The sequence below is a fragment of the Colius striatus genome, chromosome 3, assembly GCF_028858725.1.
Source record: "Colius striatus isolate bColStr4 chromosome 3, bColStr4.1.hap1, whole genome shotgun sequence".
NCBI lineage: Eukaryota > Metazoa > Chordata > Aves > Coliiformes > Coliidae > Colius > Colius striatus.
Genome location: NC_084761.1, coordinates 34,691,342 through 34,709,506, shown reverse-complemented (window position 1 = coordinate 34,709,506; position 18,165 = coordinate 34,691,342). Strand labels below are relative to the sequence as shown.

Genomic DNA, 18,165 nt, shown 5'->3' with positions numbered 1-18,165 from the left:
TAAATCAATTCATTCAAGAGCATTCGTAATGTGGTACCACAGCTTATAAGAAACATTTTAGAGAAGTGTCATATCATGATGTGGAATTGTGGAGCTGTAACCAGTCTGAGGGGTGGGAGTAGGGGAAGTCTTATACTCTGTCATTTGAATAGACTGAGAGTTGGCTTTGAGGACTATCATGGTCTTCACAGCCATATTCTTGAAAACTTTGAACAGTAAGTGTTTTGACCTTTAGGAGAACCCACCTTTTTTTTTTTTTTCTTTGTAATGGTACCAGGTTTTTTTCAGAACATTTATTTATCTTTATTCTGTCAGAACTTTGCTAGCTGCCTATTCCTCACAGCATACCTAATTCAGATCTCAAAGTACTTTTCTGGAGGCAGGGTTCCCTTTTTGAAGTGTAAAACGTTATCAAGTTGCCTGCATATTTATCAAAAGAAAATAAAGGGGGAAAAAACCTTCCAAGCACAAAAGCAAGGGAACAAAAAATTATAAGAAGAAATAGAAATAATGTATGTTTCAAGGTAAAGTCTGTCTCTCACGTTGCAATCGGAAATGATGCACAGATCAGAGGGGAGACTGAGTTTTTTTGGTTGCTCGCTCTTTTCCCAAAAATGCCAGTGGGTCTTGAAATAAAACCATGTGAGGACTCCTACCATACACCAATAAAGACTTCAGTTTCAGTTCTCGTTCATGCTTGTCTTTTGATGAAATTATCCAGAGTTCAGAGCCATTTTTCTTGTACTTTGCCCTTACTAGCATTAAAGGAAAAGCTGCCCAGTTAACTTTTCAGTAATCTTTATTCAGTTTATTAATGCTCCTTACAGTTTTGCTTCTTTTGTGTCCTGCTCTGAAGAGGCCCTCAAGAAATCTGTAGCTTTAAGCCTGGGTAGATAATTGATTTCAGAAAATACATATTTCTTTATAACCTTGATTACACAACCTTTTTTTTTTCTTTCTAGCCCTACTTGTTAAGACAAATCAGATGCAAATTTGGGTGTTTTTTACTAGCAATTGCCACATGGGTGTCATACTGATGACCTGTAAGAATGAAGAAAAATTGCATGGGAAATTTGTGGGTCCAGGAAAGAAGGAAACTTCACATATATTTCATGCCTCATTACAGTAATCTTTACTCGTTTTCTACCATGTGTCCCTCTGGATCTGTGCCCACCTTCCTCTTACTATTTGCATAATTTCTTTCTTAATGAGTTGTCATCATGGTTTCAAATCCATTATGTTACTTCTTTTTGCTGACTGATTTGGCAGCGAATTACATGTATTCTATTCATATTGATTCTAGGTATTCTTTTGAAGAATGGACACCTTTTAACATCTGCTCTACAGCAATGTTGAACTGGATGAAACCTATAGAAAACCTCTTAACACCTTTATCTATACAAGGCAAATAATTAAATAGATCTCCAAGTACGTCTGTGCTGTTAAAATGCATGTTTATGCATCTGCTCACACACGCAAACTTGTATTTAAACCCTCTTAATTAAAACATGTTTCATAATCTTTACAGTAAAAATGAATGTTTACAGGTAGCTGGCGATTCAGACTCCTGTGTCATATCAGTGTCTTAGGTCAGGCTGAGATTTTTTCTTCCCTTTCAACTAAAATCATTGAAATATATTCAGTCAGTCTTTCACATCAGAGGTGTAAATGGATTTCTTGAAAGTTTTTCTACTGATAGCAAATGGCAGTCACTTTGCAACTTTGACTCCATTGTGGGCAGCAGTCAGAAAGCTTAACACTCCACTCGAACTTTGAAGATGCTAAAACTGTGTAATGACCTTGCATTCTCAAGGGCAGATGCTCAGCTTCTGCTGGAAGTGCTAATCAACAATCTGTTTATCTCCCTGCACTATGTATTTGACAGCACTTGCCTGCAAAGCAAGGCAGTGAAAAATGTGGTCTGATTTAGTTAGTTTTTTCCTCTCTTTTGGTGTTAGTGTCGACTGGACTTAGAAACGATGAGCCCTAATTTATAGCTTCCTTTTTGCTCTTCAATCTGTTGTAGTCTTAGAAAGCAGCCACAGTGCCAGAGTCAGAATCTGCTGTCTTTGTGAATCCTCTGTAGTGCATGAGCTAGACCATGTAGAGTAGCTGTTTTCTTCCACCTTTTCTTTATTCTGAGTGAATCAGATCTTTTCAAAACCTAAATCGTTATCTGTAGGCTTTAGACTTAATGTGTTCTCTCTGGTAGGGATTTTGGACATAAAAAGCACTTAAGTGTTAATGGGCTTTACATATGCAAAGTTTGTTCTCCATCAGTCAGTCTGGTTACAGAGGTTCCCTCCCTGAATAAATCTGGCCTTGCTCACACCTATAAAACCCGCTTGCAACAGCACTACTAACTGAAAAAAAAAAGCCCCTTTGGTTTTAATGTAATCCCTGTGGTTTCTCAAACCGGCATTCCTTATCAAAATAAAACTTTAACATCAAATTACTCTGAATCAGCAACAGCATCTATTTTTTAATATGAACTTGTCTGTTCTGTCAGGTAATTGTTTAGCTTCCCAGGGAATTCCGTATGTATTGCAAATGGGAAAGTTCAACCTTATAAATCCTTTCTGTGGTGAGGCAACAGGAAACTTACTTCTGATTATTAAGATCACCAGCTTCAATAGCAAAATTTTGTAAAGAATTGCTAGGACTGACCTTTTGAATGCTAGATTTTTAACAAGCTCAGTCAGGAATCTGTTTATTATGTATACCAGGATTCTCTTGCTTTCCATTTACAGAATTATGAAGAAGCATTAGTGTAACATTTGCATTTGTGACATAACGTTTTGAATTAGCAGTGACTGTTGTCCAAGCTTCTAAAGCAAATATCTACTAAGTCACAGATCCCATCCTAAAGACAAAGAACACCATCTTTATTTATCGACAAGGTAAACAGGAAGGTTGTTTTGGTTTGGTTTAGTTTGGTTTTTTAGCTTTTTTTTTTTTTGTAATGTATAAAAGTGCTATGAAATGTAGTGAGGCATGAAGCACGTTAGAAATGACTGATGGTGCTGAATCGATGAGTTCCTTGAGATTTAGAGGAGAGCTGGCTGTACTCTCTAGCTGGCAGTATGTTCTCCTCTCCCTACACTCAATGCTCATTTAGAGTACAAGGTGCTTTTGGCATATTACCTCCTGCTTCATCCATTCTCCTTTGTTCATGTGAAGGTCTGAAGATGGAACCCTGCTGCACTGGTATTCTGTCACCCCAAAATTACAGGATGCTTAAGGACTACTCAGTAACTTGGTAACATTTGAGCTGTGCAGTGTATTTGTCAATGGGGAAAGGGAAGAAAGGGAAAGTCTGACTCACATATTTTTAGTAGTAGTTCATAAAAGCTGGAGTTTGGTCATACTAATGAAGTGACTGTGTTGCATCTACATTATACAGATCTTACTGTCAGTTCTCCATTGTAAGCGTTGTAAATGCTACTGTATGCAAGTGACAGTTCAACTCTTTGTGTCTTCTCCCTTCCTGTACAGCTGGTATACTTGAACAGCTGTATTTCTTCATAACTGTTATCTGCATTTTAGTCTAGGTCTCCCTGTAAACAGTGACTCCCTGAAGCGATTCTTACTGCTACTTCTTTTTCTAGTCCTTTATGATCCGTGACATTTGCAAAAAGATAAATTATTATGGATAGCTAGGCTGTGGGGCAGTCAAATATGGCATGTATTATTTACTTCAAAATATGTTTTAAAATTCTGCAGAGACTTCAAGTTATGCAGCTTAACTGTTGCCTCCTTGAACTTTCTTGTCTGCTGTCATTTGTGTCATTTTCTTGTTGCACTTTGTTTTAAGAGCACAATAGGAGCTCTTTGTGCCTAATGAGCTATCTGGATCCATGCCTTTTTGTGGACCTAGAAAGCAAATACAAAACTAGTTATATAAGGAGGTTTTTTTTCCTTTATATTGTCATATAAGGTTTTTCTTTATATTAGATTCCAAAAGGTTGAAGTAAAGCTATGTTACTCAAGATTAAATGAAAAGCAGGGTGCAACTGCTTTTTTGTTCAATTGTTTTTCACTTGGAGCTAAAAACAAACAGAAAATAAGCATCCTCTTGGATGTGAGCAAATTTTGGACTTTGGTCCTTTAACGAATAGTTTGTGAATAACTGAAAGACTAGTTATCCTTGAGATATATCTGGATGAAGAATAGTCTTGGCTTAGAGAAGTTTTGAGCAAGATTTGTGAATTAGTATGCAATAAATGATGGAATCATTGTATTGAGCAATAATAAAATATTGAAGTCAGATGGCAGGATATTGGGAATTGCTGTTTGCAGCTCTGAAACTGATGTGTGTCATGTTACTCCCAATTTAAACAACTCATTTTAAGATTTGCTGTCATGAAACTTGAAATCCTCTGTTTTGTACAATCATCAGCTTTAAACCTGTTCCTTGTCAGTGAAGACAACAAATCTTTTTGCTTGTGTCTGCCTGGGGGATGTGGGAAGCTGAGGTGGTCCTGTGTGATTAAATTAGATGAAAGACTTGCCTTCTACCAGTGAGACGCAAAGTCTAATCAAGTGAAATGAGTTTTGAAATCTCAGCTCATTTCCTTAGGGAATATCAGTTTACATTACATAGTCACAACACGGTTGATGTGGCTTTTGCTCAGAAGAGGACCTGGGACTGGGTAGTATGGGACTTGATCACAAGTCTCCCCCTAAGGAGGAGCAGCTTAGTGAAGTTAAGATACAGCACAGGGAGGGCAGAGCTTCAATATGTTTTTCAAACTAAGTCAACTATATTTCTGTATATCAGATCTTCTGGAATAAAAGGGCTTAGGTGCAAAATGGGGAAAGCTAGAGGTAAAAAAAAATTACTATGTACTGAGTATAGATTATAAAATCATCAGCTTATAGATGTTAAAGAATGTATTAAGTGACGAGCAAAGTTGAACATTTTACTTCATTTGCATGATGCTGAATGATGCTTGTGTATTTCTGTGCACCAGGATACAAGGAAGTAAAGACTATTATGCTTCCCCAACTAACAGAGTTTTTGTTTCTTTCTTCCAGGGCATTGTTATAACTCCACTTCTGCTTCTGCTTTTTGTAAGTATCTTGATTTTAAGATGTCTTTTTACTTGTACCTGTTGGTATATTTAAGGTACAAATTTGGGTGATTTAACAGAGCTTAAATAATGAAGAAAATTTTTCTGGTCAGTATTTGAAATAAACTGCTGCCCAGATTGCCCATCAAAGTGTTTCACAGCAAATGTAAACACTACTTGCATTTCATTCTGTGATGACCACAACCCGTTCTTCTTGGAAAATTACAAAATACGGTGTTAGACTGGGTAAAATAAAAATACTTGCCAAATAAGGTGATCACTCAATTAGGAGATGTCTTTGAGAACTGTCACCTGCAAGAGCTGGACAAGGTTATGTTGATCCGAAATGGATGACAGGCCAATTGGGAAAGCACTGTTCAGTTAAATGAGCCTTACTTTTGGGCAGCTAAACCCATAGGTATTTTTGTGGTATAGTGAGATAACAGCAGCAAGATGGATCCCCTTTGTATCACTAAACATGATGCAGCTTCATTCCCTTTCAAGGTTTCTTTTTCAGTCGTTAGTCTTCACTTCAGGGCCTTGATTCCTCACAGTAGAAAAAGACTAAATTTTATCTTCATGTTTTATGAAGGTATGGATATTAGCTCACAATGAAGAGGCTGTTTTACTAAGTCCCCTGTCAGTTTGAAAGTCTTGGTGCTTGAGGATTTGCTGGCCCAAATTGTATGGAATGGAACAGTGCAAGTTACTGGAGACTATGGCTTTGTGAAGAGCAGGAAAATAGACTGAAGCACTTCAAGGATTTCAGGAGAGGGCTACATTATATTTTATATATATCTTACTAATTGCACTGCATGTAAGCCAGGACTGTGGAAAGGGGGACCAACGTGAAGTTAATCTGAAACAATTTGTAAGGGGCATGCAAGTGGCAAACTGTTTATAGTAGGGATGGGTAACCAACACATGGGCTGTATAAAAACATAGCAGTGTATACTAAACTGAGATAAATAGTACTGTGAGAGTGGCTGTAACATTATCAACTACTGCTTCAGTAAAGCTATGTGGGAAGATTCTTATTTTACCCTATCAAATTGCAATTACTGTGATGTAGCTGTATTTACACACAAACTGCTTTGACCTTATTGTATATATCAATACACACCAGCAAAGCTTCCTTGATATACCTGGAACCATAGACTTACTGTAGGTTGAAAAAGATAACTCTTACAAGAAAAATGGGTTTATCATTCTTGCACTGAATATATTGATGCCAGATGGCATGCCTCTCTGTTTGCCTGGCCTTTTCCCTCCTGTTTCTTCCACAGGCATTCATTGAGAGACTTGTGCCTTTGTTTCCAAGTGACTGAAACTTCAGTTCTTTTCACTTTTGCTCACTGGCAGTTTTCACCCTGCTATGCCTCACAGAGCATTGGTGCTCTGCATCACCAAAAGGGGTATTTTCTGTAGAAATTGAACTATTAAGGAATGACCTGCATACCTTTTCAAACAGGATAAACATTTTTCCTTGGGTGACTTTATGGACAGACCATAATATATTCTGTCCCATAAATTGCTACTTTTCAAAGAAGGTGGTAAAACATTGTGTGCAAGGAGAAGGAGGCAAAGTATGTGCCTCTGTTCTTCCTACCAGCCCTGCAGACACTTGGATGAGAAGTGTGTAAAATGCACATGAATTATAGTGTGATTTGTAACATGACTCAAAGCTGCTGTTCTTGAGGCAAATACACACATAATTATTTTTTCATCAGAGTGATAAACTAATCTGGGGATAGGAGGAGTTACAAAAGCTGCTAGATTTTTTTTGTCACAAATTCCAAAACCTGAGGACTTCTCTTGGGGTATATAAATATTTAAAACTCCTTGAAATCTTTGCTGAGGACTCAGCATGTTAAGAGCAGCCATTCTGGTCAGCCTGGCAGCACATCTTGCTAAGATGAGATCCACCTCTCTAAAGGTTCAGTTTATCCAGTGTCAGGTATTTAGAGTGGTGAACTAAGTGTGCATACCTCAGTACACTCTTCCTATACCCTGACAATCTGTGATTTGGACTACTGAAGCCTTTTTTCCCCATGAACTTCTCTAATTCACCTTTGAGTTTCCTTGATGTATCTGGCCTGCTTAACATGTTGTGGATTCAAACACACAGGTCACAACACTGGTTTACAACCTACTGTTTGATCATTTCTTGTAGTACTATGTAGTTACTACGGAATGAGAAACATGGACTAGTAATTTCCTGATTATCTTTTCTGGACCATTCATTAGTTTACTCATGTAACTTAGTTTATAAAGGGTGGAATTTTCAAGTTTTGAGATAAAACTTTCATTTACCTCAACAGTAGCTGAACTGGGCTTCTGAATACTATTCAGGGACCTTTGAAGTCAGATCCTTCAGTGAAGTTTAATTCGTTAATTCAGTCCTCATGTGCATTAACTCATCCACAAAGTTATACTATGATAGTCTGAATGTTACATTGTATTAGTGATTCTATTTGTTAGTGCCACTGGAAATGAAATACATTATTGTCCATTATCTTTGTTTTTATTATATATCTTAAGGTGCAGTACTTGTTATGATTTAAATTTTGCCTTATTTGCATCAGAAAATATAATGTTCTGAACTGCCTTTTCTATTAATATTTGCCTCGTTGTGTAAGTATAAATTGTCTGGACAACATTGATAACCATGTGTTGAAGCTTATAATAAATAATGTGTTTAATGCAAATAATTTATCATCTTAAGTGAATGATATTGAACATGAGATTGTCAGTTATATTTTTGAAAAGTGTATTTTTACTATGAAACTTTTCATGCAAAAATTAAAAAAACCCAACAACATTCTAAGAGTTTCTGATTGATTTGAATGAAACCTTAAATACCGTGCACATGATTAGCAGACTGTGTCCTTGTGGGGTTGTCTAGCTAGACTTTAAAGGATAGCCACTTTCACCATGGGTGCCTCTGATTAACATTTTACCTAATAAGAATCTATTGAGTCAGGCTTCCAGATGCCTTAATCTGCAATATCATCCTCCTCATGTTAACTCTTATTATTAACAGTTAATAAGTCATATTCCCATCAAAGATGTTATAAATGGGCAATGTCCCATAAACTATATATAATTGATTAGAGTTCATATATATTTATATGGTGCGCGGGGTTGTTAAGTGTAAGATACATCCATTTCAAGTTAACATGGAATTATGCTGTTCACATTTCTTTGCAACATTCTGGAGTGTTTTGTTAATGAGCATGAGAAGGCTATGTACCAAAGCATTCAGAGAAGGACACTGTCTGTCTTCTTGTCAGGTGGTGTACTTAGCTGAAGCCAAAGGTATCAGATTGGTCATGAAGTTTTTTAAAGCAGAGAAATAAGTTTTATGTTCTCAAAAGGGGAAAAAAAACTCCAAAACCACTGACTAGAAATTGAAGTGTAGACTGAATTTTTCTTTTGGAAATTACTTATATTGCTATCAATAAGTAATGACTACAAATAGGTTAAGTAATGCCCGAGGAAGTTAGTCATTTGGGTATGACTGTCCATCTTTATCGTATGACTTGTTCTCGATGGTCAGTTTAGTTGTCTCTTTAGTAATTGTAATAACATTTTGTAATCTGTAGTAACAGTTTATTATTTTAATTCTTAAATATGCTGCATTTGGGCACATTTACATTACTAAAAGACAATTTAAAAAAAGTGGTGTCATACTGTGAAAATAATAGTGCTGTGATCTCTTTAATAACCTCAAGATGTCAGCACCTTTTTATGATGTCTCTTTTGAAAGACAGAAGTTCAGGAACACTGCATGCTGCAACAGTAAGTAGCTATATCATCTCACTTATATTGCCGTAGATGATAAAAACAGGAATACATATGAATACAGTTTTGTTTCAGTTGAGGGATTCCATATGCCTTTGTATCGCATAGGGTGGAGACTAACCTGATGTCTCAGCAAGATCATGTGTCTTGGATTTGCCCTGGAAGCAAAGTGAACATAGATATTGTACTACCATGTAAGAGGATGATGCAGAGTGGCCTTTCTTGTGTGAATGTAGGTCTGTTTCTTCCCAGATATATTGACATGGAGTTGCCCTCTCTGTCCTTAAAGTTGGTTGAGCATATGGATGGGTGATTTTACCAAGCCGTACAAGTTTATGATTTTGTTGATTGTGTAAGGATAGGGAGCTTCTGGAGAGAGTTCAGCATAGGGCCACCAAGATGAAGGGACTGGAGCATCTCCCTTATAATGAAAGGCTCAGGGAGCTGGAGCTCTTTAGCTTGGAGAAGAAGAGACTGAGGGGTGGCCTCACTAAAAATATGTGTAAAGGGTGGGTGTCAGGAGGATGGAGACAGCCTCATCTCGATGATGTCCAATGATAGGACAAGGAGTAATGGGTATAAGCTGGAACATAAGAGGTTCCAAAGAAACACAAGGAAGAATTTCTTCACTGTGAGGGTGACGGAGCACTGGAACAGGCCACCCGGATGGGTTGTTGAGTCTCCTTCTCTAGGGACATTCAAAACCCACCTGGATGAGTTCCCGTGTGTCCTAGGTGTTTCTGCTCCGGCAGGGGAGTTGGACTAGATGATCTTTCAAGGTCCAACCCTTAAGATTCTGTCATTCTGTGAAAACAATACTGATTGTGTTTGGTATCAAAATGCAAGAAGTCAGTTGGAGCCAAATGTATTGCTGCAGTTTTCATAGCAGAGTATCCCAGCTTTACCACCTCCATAGTATTACCTTCACTATTGAGATTCAATGCCTGATGAGTGTTGTCTCATCAGTTATTGGAAGCACAATTGGCTAGCTGTCAAAGTAACAAAAGTCAAGGTGTGTGAATCTGTGTATTTTTATTGAAAGCCATCAAAGGAAATGCTAGAGATGTGTTTTACATTTTTATGTACTTTACATTCTTCAGAAGCATGCCTGCAAACTAGTTAATGTGGAATGTTAAAGAGTCAATGCAAAATTCATGTGTATTTGTAAAAATACACTTGGCAAAACCTCCATGTAACTGTCACACATTGCTCCCACGTTTGCTGTTTTACCAAAGATTACCATGACATTTGTGTCAAAAATGGAATCTTCCCAAGGCTTTATCAACTCCTTTTCTTGATTTATTCTGTGATGCTTTATTTTCCAGTAGCCTCTCAAACTTCTGAATTTGATAGTAGGTATTTTTATGGTGGCATTATAGCAGTGATGTCAGAAGTACTAAGAAGTAGTACTGCTGAAAGAATCCAGGAGTAGACAAATGAAGGAAATTCTATGTAAGTATCACAGAGAGGACTGAAATAAAATGAAATAAAGACATGGATGAAACTGGAAGCTGAATGAAATACTGAAGTTTCATGTCTTCACAATCCTTAAATTAAAGAATTGTTTTACAAGTTGATGATTCTCAATTTTTTGCCAAGTCTCCAATCTTGTGTGTTTCAGGGAAATATTTTTGTTAAAAGGAGCTGTCATTACATATTTTTTAAAAAAACGGGATCTCTACACACTACGTCTTGATTTTCTTGGTAAATGAGAGTTGATACCAGTCAAATGAATCGTTAAATATGCAAATACTGTAGTAGCTTCGAGGCTTTGGAAGTTGATAAGGAAGTTGCAGTTAATGGATTTCACTAGTATGTGACAAAAGGCTGATTACAGTGTGGGGGAGGGGAGAAGCAGCATAGTGTGTTAGCTGTTAGCAGATCAACTCATTCATGTGGAATAAAGAGAAAGTTTCCTTTCTTTCTAATCATAGGGAAGACAAAATTCTCTGATCCAATCTGAAACTTTTGCAATTAACCAGAACTTTTTAGTGGCTGTTTTGAAATATTTGCTTAATCATTTTTTTAAAATCACCTTTCATGGCTTTGTTATATAACTGGGATACAAGTAACAGTCAGAGAAAAACAAGAGCCCTCCTTCTTCCTCACACACAGAGGAAATACTGCAAATTTGTATGTAATGCTTTCGTGGAGGACTTTCTTTTCTACTTGCTTTTGCACTTGACGTTTTCATCTATACAGTGCTAGAGGAGCCTTTGGAGTACAGATCTCACTTCTACATAGCAGATGCTAACCACACATCTTAATATTAGCATACAACCAGGATACCAGGAGGATGCTATTCCAACTCCCTCAGTCGATCTCTTTTCCATACTGTGCAATTCACCTCAAAATTGAATGTGACCCAACTTAAAAGTAAGGATTTTTGCTCTCCCTCTGCCCTTTCCAGTACTAGAAACTTGTGTCTCTGGTAAGAAGAAACCTAATTTCCAGTAAGTATTTTTAATCAGTGTTTTACACATTTTTCTTCATTGACAATGTTATCATACATCTGAATACCACTTTTCTGAAATTTGTCATCCTGATTCGGACTTAGTATACAATCCTATCCTCTTTCCCAGTCTTGAGTCTGCTAAGGTAAACAAGCCATATATTTCTAGTCTTTAAAACATAAATACAAAAATCTGCAAGAAACAAATGCATAGTTGCCAGTGTTCTTCATAAGACCTTATCAATGCCTGCGCAATGCCACAAGTATCCCCTACTTTGATTTATTTATTTCTTCTGCTACATCATAGATACATAATATTCATGGTTCTTAATTATCTTATATTTACTAATCTATTTTTTCTAATTAGTCACCCCCTTGTTTGCAGCAGAATTTTTGGATATCAGTCTCAGCTCTCCAAGGCTATTAACCAATTGCTCCCATTTATATGCCTTTGGATTGTATGCTTGATCTCAATTCTTTACACTGTCCCCCAAGATCATTGTACTGTGGTAAAGTGGAAGATTAGCTCTGGTACATTTCAGATTCAGAGTACCTATGATTATTTTTACAGGTCTATAAAATGCTTTAAAGTTGACACATATGTTTGGATTGGCTTGGTATTTAACGTGTCATAAGGGAACCCAGAACAGGATTATGCATCTGTGATCACTGTAACAGGGGAACCCCAAAATATGCAATCTCCTTGCCCAAGACAACAACAAAAACAAAAATTTGGCAGATGGACAGCTTTTATTTTTCCGAGCTTTGGATTATGAAACTTTAAAAAAAAAAAAAAAAAACCAAAAAACCAAAAAAACTGGAAGGTATTTGTAGATATCCAATTTTTTTAATGTCTGTGCCAAATCAATTCCCATGGCCACAGAAGCATATAGAATGTGCAACCATTTGCAAAATATGCCCTAAGACCAAAACATCTCTTTAGCAGAATGAGAGGTTCATGTCTGCCTTTAAGAGCAGAATCATAGAATGGTAGGGGTTGGAAGGGACATTTAGAGATCAACCAGTACAAAACCCTGCAGAAGCAGTTCCACCTAGATCAGATCACACAGGAATGCATCCAGATGGATCTTGAAGACCTCCAGGTAAGGAGATTCCACACTCTCTCTGGGCAGCCTGTGCCAGGGCTCCATCACCCTCACAATAAAATAGTTTTTTCTTATGTTTAAGTCGAACTTTTTGTATTCCAGCTTCATCCCATTATCCTTTGTCCTGTTGCTAGATACCATCAAAAAAGAGATGCCCCAACATCCACCATTTATATACTTATAAATATTAATGAGACCCCCCCTCAGTCTCCTCTAGACTAAACAGCCCCAGTTCCCACAGCCTTTCCTCATAAAGGAAGATCCTCCAGTCCCCTAATCGTCTTGGAGGCCCTGTGCTGGACTCTATGCAGAAATTCTCTGTCCCTCTTGAGCTGGGGAGCCCAGAACTGGAGACAGTACTCCAAATGAGGCAGATGAGGCCTCAGCAGGGCAGAGTAGAGGAGGAGCATAACCTCCCTTGACCTGCTGGCCACACTCTTCTTGATGCATCCCAGGATGCCATTGGCCTTCTTGGCCACGAGGGCACATTTATTTTTTTGTCAACCAGGACTCCCAGGTTTCTCTCTGCAGAGCTGCTCTCCAGCAGGTCAATCCCTACCCAGCGTGTACTGGTGCATGGAGTTTTTCCTCCCCAGATGCAGGACTCTCCAGTTGTCTTTGTTGAACCTCATGAGGTTCCTCTCTGCCCAACTCTCAAGCTGAATGGCAGCACAGCCTTCTGGGGAATCAGCCAGTCCTCCCAGTTTGGTGTCATCAGTGAACTTGCTGAGGGTACACTCTGTCCCCTCATCGATGTTGTTGATGAAGATGTTAAACAAGACTGGCCCCAGAATCCCTGTGGAATCCCACTGGCCACAGGCCTCCAACTCGATTCTGTGCCATTGGTCACCACCCTCTGGGTCCTGTAATTCAGCCAGTTCTTGATCCACCTCACCGTACACTCATCCAAGCCTCACTGCTTGAGCTTTCTGATAAGGATGTTATGGGAAACAGTGCCAAAAGCCTTGCTGAAGTCAAGGTAGATGATACCTACAGCACTCCCCTCATCTAGCCAGCCAGTTATGCCCTCGTAGAAGGCTATCAGGTTGGTCAAACAGGATTTCCCCTTGGTGAATCCATGTTGACTCCCCCTGGTAACCATCTTCTCCCTCATATATTGAGTGATAACATTCAGGATGAGTTGTTCCATCACCTTTCCAGGGATGGAGGTGAGGCTGACCAGGCTGTAGTTTCCTGGGTCATCCTTCTTGCCCTTTTTGAAGACTGGAGTAACATTGGCCTTTCTCCAGTCCTCAGGCACCTCACCTGTCCTCCATGATTGTTCAGAAATGATGGAGAGAGGCTTAGCAATCACATCAGCGAGTTCCCTCAACACTCTAGGATGCATCCAATCAGGACTCATTGACTTATGAGCCTTAAGCTTGGTCAACAAGTCTTTAACCTCTTCCTCATCCACCCAGGGCAAGTCCTCTGCTGTCCAGGCCATCCTACTATCCTTGTCAGACTGGGCTTCCCAAGGGCCAGCCTTGGCCTTAAAGACTGAAGCAAAGAAGACATTCAGTATTTTGGCCTTCTCTGCATCCGCTGTCACCAGGGCACCCTCTGTGTTCAGCAGTGGGCCCACATTCTCCCTAATCTTCCTTTTGCTGCCAATGTCGCTGCAAAACCCCTTCTTATTTTCCTTAACTTTCCTGACTAGGTTTAATTCTACCAATGAAATGGTAAAATCTCTTTGTTAAAATATGAGTGCCAAAACATAGAATATGATGTCTGTTGTACCTTTATCCTCTTTCTCTGAGGTAAGAGACAAGTTGTAGTTTTTGATAGGCAGAATTAAAAGCTTTATTTTAAAATTTAAATACATTCTTTTGGAGACCTCTAATTCTGTCAGTACTAGGAAGTTAAAACCAATTTGCTTTTGAATGCCAAACATTCTTTCTTCTCTGTGTTCTTAGTGATATACTTCCCCCTCCCCCCCTCTGCTGCTGTTAGCACCCATTAGAAGTGAACAGTTTTAGTACCAATGACTCTTGGTTAGTCACTAGGAGCTGACATCTTTCACACAGCTTCTCTGGCTTACTGAGATACCTAAACACTCTGCATGTAAATGCTGTTAAAGCAATGGAGTAGGAAGGACACTGCAGTGACCTGCCAGCTCTATTTAGACTGCTGTGAAATGTTATGTAAGAATGACTGTTTCATTGCCCCTCACTACAAAAGACAGTGAGGTGTTGGAGCGTGTCTAGAGGTGGGCAATGAAGCTGATGAAGGGTATGGAGAACAAGTCTTGTGAGGAGCAGCTGAGGTTATGTAGTCTGGAGAAGAGGAGGCTGAGGGGAGACATGATCACTCTTTACAACTGCCTGAAAGGAGGTTGTAGTGAGGTGGGAGTTGATCTCTTCTCCCAAGTAAGGAGTGACAAAAGTAAGTTCAGGAGAAGAGCAAATGAGCTCAAATTGCACCAGGAGAGGTTTACATTGGAAATTAGGGAGGACTTTTTCACTGAGAGGGTTGTTAAGCATTGGAATGGGATGCCCAGGGAGGTGGTGGAGTCACCATCCCTAGAAATATTTTAAAGCCATGTAGATGAGGTGCTGAGGGATATGGTTTAGTGGTGGGCTTGACAGTGGGAGGTTAGTGGCTGGACTTGATGATCTTAAAGTTGTTTTCCAATTGAAACAATTCTATGATTCTATGATCTCTTTCAACCTGAAATCTAGAGCTGAGCACTGTGGAACTCATAGGCAGCCATCAGTGCCATTCCAGTGGAGTACTGCAGATACTTCTTATTTCCCAGAGCCCCAGTTTTGTTACAGTTACTGACCTTTGCAGTGTATTCACTGCAAAGCCTTTCTGTGGTGCACACTTCTGTGCTGTAATGACTAAGTCAGGAAATAAGGGTTCTGGAAAGAGTCCAAGCAAGGAAGGGCTTAGTTCAAGTGATCACTCATGTTCACTTTCTTTCACTACTGACCTGGATCTCATCTGTCTCTCTTCCAAAAGTGCATCACCTCCCATATCCTTTCCATAAGAGGGCTGTCATTTACAAAAGGACATAAAGGGATTAGTGGATGGAGTGGTCTGGACAGGCCTCTAAGGCAGCTGAATCTGGACTAGATGAGAGTAACCTGAAGCAGTGACAATGCTGCATCAAACATGTGGCCAGACAAGCATCAGAATAGCTTGACTTGAAGATGGAAAAGGAAAACTTAAACATCTCACATAAGAGAGCAGCCAGTAACTTCCTCTCTTGATTCTGCCGTTTTCACCTCTACCTCACTTCCTCATCTGTGCACAACAAATGGCAAGGCTGAAGCTGACTGATGAAAAGCACAAAGGCACAACCTGAGGAAACATATTAATTGCAGGAGAGCACTAGAAGAGTAAAGCCCCCAAGGACAGCTGCCTCCAAAGGGGACTCAATATGTGCAGCCCATGTAGCACTGGATTATAATTTGGTGTGACTGGTAGGTGTGTTTCTCCTGAGTTAGTAGCAGTTGTAGATGTGGGAACATGCACAATGATATTTGCCTGGTTGGCCAGAAAGATAATAGAACATCTGGCTTTTGGAGGCTGTCTAGGCTGGGAAGTAGAATTGTCCTGTTTTTATACAAGGAAGGTTTTTCTGGTTGACCAATTTTTGCTTTTTGTCTCCACCATAACCAGTTAAATATAGCCTATCAAGGCTAATCCCAATGTTTATATCACAAACTCACAAAGAAACCCAGTAAATAATTTGCCAGGAGTTTTTTTAAACAGACGGTCTCTTGAGAAGAAAAGTCTAGGACTAAACAAGCAAGAGTGCTGCAGATCAGGTTTGATTTACTGCATGGTGACAGAATTGTTTGGAAAGATTTGCCTAGAATTCTCTTTCTTATCCAGCAAACACTTTCAGAAAGTGCACTTCCTACTCATCTGAGTTGTCCTTCTCAAATCACTCAGATTATTCAAGCAAGAATTTCGGGGTCTTTTCTGAATAGTGATTCTGTTCAAGCAGGCCTGGCTTATTATTAAATTGTTAATTGAATTGCTGCTATCCAGCATAGCACATAATGATCGTTTTGCAGTGTCAAACTTTTGTTCAAGAATGTTCTAAAATAGGCATAGACAAAAAGCTGCCATAGAGAAATTGTGACAGCTTTGTCATTAAATGTTGTGTTTTGTCTTCTGTAAGAGATTTCAATCAGATGGTTTTTTTATATAGTTGTAGATAAGCAATTTAATTTTATGATGTTTTTCACTGGTCCTTACAGAACTTCTTCTATTTGTTTGCCTGTGAAGAAAGGTTCATTTTTCAGCATGGAGATTATTATATCAAGTGAGGCAACCAAATATAATTGGACATTTTACTATAATGCTAATTTTGGTACAACACAGATCATCTAGGTGATTTTTTTTAAAAAAAATGTGGTCTGTGACAGCAATGAAGCACAAGACTAATCTCAGGCCAATGAAAACTTGAGCAAAATTGTACTTATTCATTCAGATAGAATTTTGCAGATGTGTAGGAAGATTTGATTAACATTATATCAAGTTTTTTATATCAACATTCACATTATATCAACAACTGTCAAAATGGATATGGTGAATGAGGCACTTCTGTTGTGAGCCTGATGAGTTCACATATTAAAAATATTGAGGCAGTCCTGGTCACGTTATGCATCCATTTGCTGTTGGTCCTTTAGCATTTATGATTCCTCATGGTTAGCCACTATATGTGCAGAGCCTGGGTTAAAAAGTTGTTTTCTTCTACGTGATTGAGAACTTCCTGCCATTTCTTTTCTTCAGCCTTTATCTTCTGTGTCTTCTTCTGGGAACAGATTTAAGATTAAGGTAATAAAAAAGTTTATAGATGTTGTCTAACAGATTCTGATAAAAAAAGAGTCTGCTTAAGTTATTGTAATAATGTACAGAAGGGAAACAAAGTCCCTAGGTCTGTTTGAAGAAGTAATGTCAGCACCATAGGTGAGACAGGGACCATAAACCATCTAAAACCATAGCAGTACATGAAGAGGGGACAGAGCCTAGCAGACATGCTGCTCCAAATCTTTGTGCCTGAGATTTGGCACAAGTGATATATCAGAGTGTTAAGACCTCTTAAAGACCCAAGGAAAAAAGCTAGCTCCATGCTTTGCTATAGAAAGTAATGAAGCGCTGCTGCTGGAGATTGGCAGAAGAATATGACTCTCAACTAGGTACCTGAAACAGGATGAAAATTAATGTGATCATGAGATCATGAAGGAGAGAAGTCATATTAGAAGCAGAAAAGCCTGACTTTTTCTACAAGGAGAGGTTTTTTTTCCCCCTTGCAAAGCAAATGTAGTTGAAGAACTCACTTCCTGTGGGAAAAAGGTGTGTTAATCTATTTATTTATTACTTTTGACATTTTGGACTAGTATGTGGATTTCTGTATTGTTTAAAATGTGGTCAGGGTGAGATGGTTACCTGAAATGTCTGCCTCTTGGTAGTCCTGATGACAGGGAGATGAACCTCACACAGAAACCAAAACGTATCTTTATATATACCAAGTATTTAAGAATCCATAACAGCTTCAAGACTCTACATTTGAAGTAGTATTTTTGAAAGCTGGCAAGACTGTTACTGTTTGAATGGCTACCTTTTTCATCAGTGTATTATATTGTTGAATAGTTTTTCATTACTGACTTAGAAACTGATTGTGCATCCACTGAGCATAAAATTTTAAAGTACTGAGAGAAGTCTAGTTAATGTGTTTATAAAAATGCACAAGACCCACTGCCAAAGTGTCATA

At 38.6% G+C, this 18,165-nt stretch overlaps 1 protein-coding gene across 2 annotated transcripts in view; it reads left to right on the top strand.

Moving 5' to 3' along the window:
• Positions 1 to 18,165, top strand: part of SLC10A7 (solute carrier family 10 member 7) — a 150,190-nt gene that overhangs the window by 92,083 nt on the left and 39,942 nt on the right. For both annotated transcript variants that reach the window (XM_061993838.1, XM_061993839.1), the window contains one exon: positions 5,038 to 5,073. In XM_061993838.1, coding sequence (XP_061849822.1) covers positions 5,038 to 5,073 — 36 coding nt within the window. The remainder of the gene's footprint in view (positions 1 to 5,037; positions 5,074 to 18,165) is intronic.